This window comes from Acartia tonsa, chromosome 15, assembly GCF_053477335.1.
Source record: "Acartia tonsa isolate MP-2025a chromosome 15, ASM5347733v1, whole genome shotgun sequence".
NCBI lineage: Eukaryota > Metazoa > Arthropoda > Copepoda > Calanoida > Acartiidae > Acartia > Acartia tonsa.
The window spans coordinates 2,959,014-2,965,013 of NC_137274.1; the positions used below are offsets into that span (position 1 = coordinate 2,959,014).

A 6,000-nucleotide genomic window follows, 5' to 3' on the forward strand; every position below is an offset into this window, starting at 1 on the left:
TCCCCAAACTTCTTTTATTAAATTTTAAATGGTTGGTTCATTAATTTGAGTGTATAATTAATTGTAATCTACAAAAGGGGTAACTGTGTGTATCATCATTGGGGATCTACATTAATTTATCGGCCATTGTCTTATCCCTTCAGTTCTCAGATTTTATGTATTTATGTATCAAATCGTATCATAGACAGCTTTCCGCGGATATTATGCGGATAGTAAGGCTGAGAACCGGTTCTTATCCAGCGGATATTGATCGGTTTATTAATCCCTTAACAAGGATAAATAGATATCGATCAGGAAATGTTTTTATTTTTTCTTCCATTGTGTTTGATTATTCATCCTGGTTTCTATAATATTTATCATCCAGGGATCTAAAGGGATAAGACAATGCATGATAAATTGATATACATCCTACATCCCCCACTGATGATACACACAATTACCCCTTTTGTAGATTACAATTAGTGGTTGAAACGTGTGTACACTCAATTTAGTGAACTAACCAATCAATATCTAATAGTTATAAGAAAACGTTATTATTAAACTTAATGGACTAGTGTAATAAACTTCCCAATGTCCCCTCTCTCCATGATTTATAATTCAGGGATCTAAAGGGATAAGACAATGGATGATGAATTGATATACATTCCCAATGATGATACGCACAATTACCCTTTCTGTAGATTACATTTAGTGATTGAAACGTGTGGATCCTTAACTTTGTGAACCAACAAATTAAAAGTCCGCAAAGTGGTTAAGCTAACGAATAAGAAAATGTTATTATAAAACTTTGTGGACTAGTGTAATAAACATGCCAATGTCCCCTCCCTTCCTCTGAGTACATATATATATTTGTATATGAAAGAATTTCTAATTAGTTATCCTCTATTCAATATTATCGTGTTATTGATGTTTTTTCTCTTGCGGAGCGAAGCTACTCTATCATTTACTTTGTCCGTCCGTCTGTACGTCCGTTTTTGTGGGAAATTTTCTATGCTGCTATTTTTGTGTTATTGAATTTTTTTTCTCGCAGCGTAGCTACTCTATAATATACTTTGTATTTCCGTCCGTCCGTCCGTAACGCTATGGTAGGATGTATTGAAGTATTTTTCCCGTAACAAAGCTACCCTATAATTTACATTGTATGTCCGTTCGTCCATCCGAAACGCTATGGGAGGATGTATTGGTGTTTGTTCTCTTTGAGCGAAGCTACTCTACAATTTACATTGTATGTCCGTCCGTCCGTCCGTCCGTAACGCTATGGGGATTTTAATGATGGATTAGAGGCTAAGCACCTAGCATCTGGGTGCTTTATTCTCGAAGGGTTAGAAAAACGGCTTAAAACCATCCCAAGACATAAATCTTAAAAGAAAACAGCCTAAAACCATTAGATGATCTTCATGAAACTATCCTAAAATAGAGAACCCAGTCGGCTCAGTAGTTATTGAGATCTTAAGCTTCAGACAAAAAAACCTTTATACTTGCTTTAAAAGACATTAACACTTTTAATTCGTAATTTAATTTTTATTATTTTCGATTTTTTATGAACATGAGCTATATCATGACTATAAAGGGATAAGACAATGGCCGATAATTTGATGTCTATCCCTAATGATGATACACAAAATTACCACTTCTGTATATTTTAATTAGTGGTTGAAATATTTGAACACTCAACTTAATGAACCAAATTCAATAAGTCCCCAAAGTTGTTAATCCAACGAATAAGAAAACGTTATTATAAAACTTTTGGGGACTAGTGTGATAAACAGCCCATTGTCCCTCTGTCTATAAACTGTTTTTCTATCAATTAATTTTTTGTGCTTCGCATCTTATAGATGTTGTCATCCTTGTTTTTATGCAGCACACAGCTAGATTAGATATAGAATATACGTGGAAATTATGACAAGGAAAAAGGGGGAGGTAGGTTGTGCTAAAAATCCGGTAAAGTGTGAGTTTTAAGGCTTAAAAACAGTAGTAGAACTATAATATTCAATAAATACGTGTATTCCTTATTGAAAAGAACTATAGTCAAATTTTTTTAAAGTTAACATAATTTTTTTCGGTTTTAAGCCTCCCCCTTTGTCGTAGATTTAGGTTGCTAACATGGATATTATTTATTGGTCAGTTGGTGATGGGATGGGGTAAAGGCGGTGGATGGGGAGTATCATTATTCTAGCCAGTCACAAGTTTCAAGATCGAGAGGGGACAATGGGCTGTTTATTACACTAGTCCTCAAAGTTTTATAATAACGTTTTCCTATCTGTTTGCTTAACAATTTTGGGAACTTCAGTGAATCTTGATTGGTTGTTTCATTGAGTTGAGTGTCAAAACGTTTCAAACACTAATAGCAATCTACAAATGGATAATTTTCTTTATCACCGTTTGGTATGTACAATGTACATCAATGTAAAAGTTTTACTTTATTAGAGTACATGATAATGTGGTGCAATATCCATGTAATAGTAAATCCAATACTATACCTCATAAAGATAATTCTATCATACGTATTTTTTTTTGTGGGGGGGGGGGTTCATATTATACCAGAGAGGGGACAATAGTCTGTTTATTACACTAGTCCCCAAAGTTTCATGATAATGTAAACAACTTTGGGTACTTAAGTGAATTTTAATTGATTCATTAAGTTGAGTGTTCAAACGTTTCAACCATTAATTTTAATCTGCTAAACTAAATATAAATCTAAATTTTTGTTTAGGGGTATAATTCTGAATGGTCGAACAGCCTGAAGATGGACGTATCCTCCCGAAGCCTGGACAAGCTGGCAGCTCTGGAGCACCTGGATCTGAGCTGGAACAACCTGTGGGGCCTCCCACCTGATCTACTCTGTCCTGTTAGGAAAATATTTTTTTTGGAAAACTAGAAAAATAGCATTAAACCGGTCTAGATACAGTCTAATGCGAACAATCTTTTCTTGACAGTTTTGAATGTTGGAAGATGAAGGGAGCATGAAAATAGCATAAAACCTGGCTAAATACAGTCCAATATCCCCTAACTGAGTAAAATGTATAGTCTTATATATTTAGTATATGGGGAGAGGGTGGGGGGGGGGGGGGAGATGGAAGAATGAAAACTTAGCATATAACCTGTCTTAATACAGTTCAATGTCCCTTCCCTACCTGGAAGACAAAGCTAACAATCTTTTTAAGACGCTTTTAAAGGGTGAGGTAGGAATGGAAAATGAATGAAACCTTCATAAACACAGTCCAATGTCCCTTGCCTCATTGTAAAAATAAATTTTAAGTAGGGGGGAGAAAAATAGCATAAAACCATCACTAATTCAGAACTTAAATAGCCTAATAGTTATTTACAATTTTCCGAGGATAGTACACTAAAAATTATGAGATGAATTCCAGTTTTGTTAGTCCCAGGGACCGAAGGGGACTAACAATAAGGTAAAGGGGTGTATCGTTAAATAAATCAGCAGTAAGTATTACTTTATCGGAGTACATGAAAATCTGGTGCAACATCCAAGTAATAATATAACGATTAAGTTATTTTTTATGGCCATTAAAATATGTTATAATCATACAATTTTTTATTAATATCCTCGGATAGCTGAATATAATAGAATGCGAAAATAGGTAGTTATTTATCGCATCGTATTATAAACAGCTTTTCGCTGATATAAAAATGTACAATTATAAGATTTTCGAATCCGGTGGATAGGAACCGGTTCTCATCCATACGAAAAAACTATGTCTAGCATCGTATTATATCCAGCTTTCTACTAATATAAAAATGTACAATCATAAGATTAAAACCAGTTTTTTAGCTCGTGCCTTCGGCACCTCGGGGTTAAAAAACCTGGTTTTAATCTTATAATTGTACATTCTATATCCGCAAAAAGCGGTTTATAATACGATGAAACAAATAACTATTAATCCACCGGATATTAATCAGTTTCGAAACCATACCTACTGCAAATAACTATTACAATTGCCAAAAAATAATATTTGATTTGAAACCTGTAGTGGAAAACTGGAGAGCCTAAACTTGACGAGGAACAACATTGTCGAAGTCAGCGAAGTTGGACTGGGGGAGCGCAGTGCTAGAAGCAATCAGGTGGGTGTTCTAGTTATCTATCTATCTTTCTTTTTAATTATCTAAATATGTGCTATATGATATTTATCTATCTATCTAAACATCAATATCTATATAACTAACTATCTGACAATCTAACTATCTACTTATCTATCTATATAACCATTTCTCTCTCTATCTATCTATTTATCTATCTATCTATCAATATATTTTTCTATCTATCTATTTATCTTTCTATCTATCTATCTAACTATCTAAATATCTGTCTAACCATCCATCTATCTTTATATGTCTATCTATCTATTTAACTATAACTATCTAAATATCTGTCTATCTGTCTAACAATCCATCTATCTTTATATATCTATCTATCTATCTTTATATTATATATCTATCTATCTATCTTTGGGTATGGTCCCTTTCGTGGCAATGCTTCTTAAGGAGCGTTTCGTCGTTATTTCACAGTAGCTTTCCCCTATTTATAGCCCCTGCGGGGCAATCACCTAAGCTAACTAAACCTAACCTAAAATAATCAATTAAAAGCTACTGTAAAAATACGACAAAACGCCCCGTAAGAGCCGTTGCCACGAAAGGGACTATTCCCCTATCTTTATCTATTTATCTAACTATCTATCTATCAATTTAACTAATTATCTATATATAATTCTATCTATCTATCTATATAACCATCTCTATATCTATCTATTAATTTATCTATCTAATAATCTATCAAACTATTTCACTAATTATCTATCTATTTATCCATCTCTCTATATATATCTATCTAACTAGAGGCTTTATAAAAAGCTACTACATAATTCGTTACTTCTATCTGTATGTCGGTCTTAAAACTTTTTGACGAAAGCGTAAATTTCTAGTTTGCTAAGCTGAATTTTTTTGATGAAGATTCATGCTTTTTAAGTTCTTTAGTCTATCCGTTATGTTCGAAAACAAACAAATATACATAATTATAAAAAAAGGTTTCATTAATTTGATTAAATCATGATTGGTATGTCAAAACTTGGGTATTGTCGGTTATGTGACATCGCCTCTTAAGGGGCATTTCGTCGTATTATCACAGTAGCTTTTGATAGGTTACTTAAGGTGAATGTTAATGATTGCCCGCAGGGTTAAAGCCCCCCGCAGGCTACTGTGAGATTACGAAGAAAAGCCCCTTAAGAGGCGATGTGACGAAATCGACAATACCCCAAAACTTTTCTTAAGGGGTAGTTTGGGGATTAATTTCATTTTTACATCCATTATCTTATGATATCCCGTAACTAGCCGTTAAATTCTTTATTGAAGGAATTCTTTAATTTCCTAACCGAGAAAGGGGAAATTAGCAGTTTTATAGTAACGTTTTCTTATTCGTTGACTAAACAACTTCGAGGACTTTTTTCGAATTTCAAATGGTTGGTTAATTAAGATCAAATGTTTTGACCTCTAAATTGAAATCTACAGAAGGGAAAAATTGGTGTATCATCATTGGTGAGGTACATCAATTTTTCGGCAGTTATCTTATCCCTTTAGATCCCTGAAAAAATTCCCCCTTCATCAATCATATGATTTTAATTAGTTTATGATATGGTGAAAAATAAGACACCCTCTAGCAAAAAAAAATTTAAATTCAAATGATTTTACAATTCGAGGATTTTAAAAAATTTTTAGAAGATTTATTCCTCAAAATATAATTTTTTTTATTTATTTTATTACTTTTCAGGATTTTGTAGTTTACTTGGTTTATTTTTGATATTATCTCTTTTTTTTATCATTGTTATGAGAACTGAACATCTGCTTTATAACTCACTTTGTCTGCTTGTCCATCCCATGATTTTTGTGCTTTGCTACTTATGGATGTTGTCATCCTTGTTTTTCTTTATCAATCTGAATATTTTAATGACATATTTCTATTTAATTGATATATAATCATGGATCTAAAGG

At 33.0% G+C, this 6,000-nt stretch overlaps 1 protein-coding gene across 7 annotated transcripts in view; it reads left to right on the top strand.

Annotated features, from left to right (window-relative positions):
• LOC145307393 (toll-like receptor Tollo) overlaps positions 1 to 6,000 on the top strand; it is a 104,638-nt gene that overhangs the window by 22,448 nt on the left and 76,190 nt on the right. For all 7 annotated transcript variants that reach the window (XR_013875441.1, XR_013875443.1, XR_013875444.1 and 4 more), the window contains exons 5-6: positions 2,714 to 2,850; positions 3,987 to 4,080. Coding sequence is in view for 1 of the 7 variants with exons in the window: in XM_080149809.1 (XP_080005935.1) it covers positions 2,714 to 2,850; positions 3,987 to 4,080 (231 nt within the window). In the remaining 6 variants the exon portion in view is untranslated. The remainder of the gene's footprint in view (positions 1 to 2,713; positions 2,851 to 3,986; positions 4,081 to 6,000) is intronic.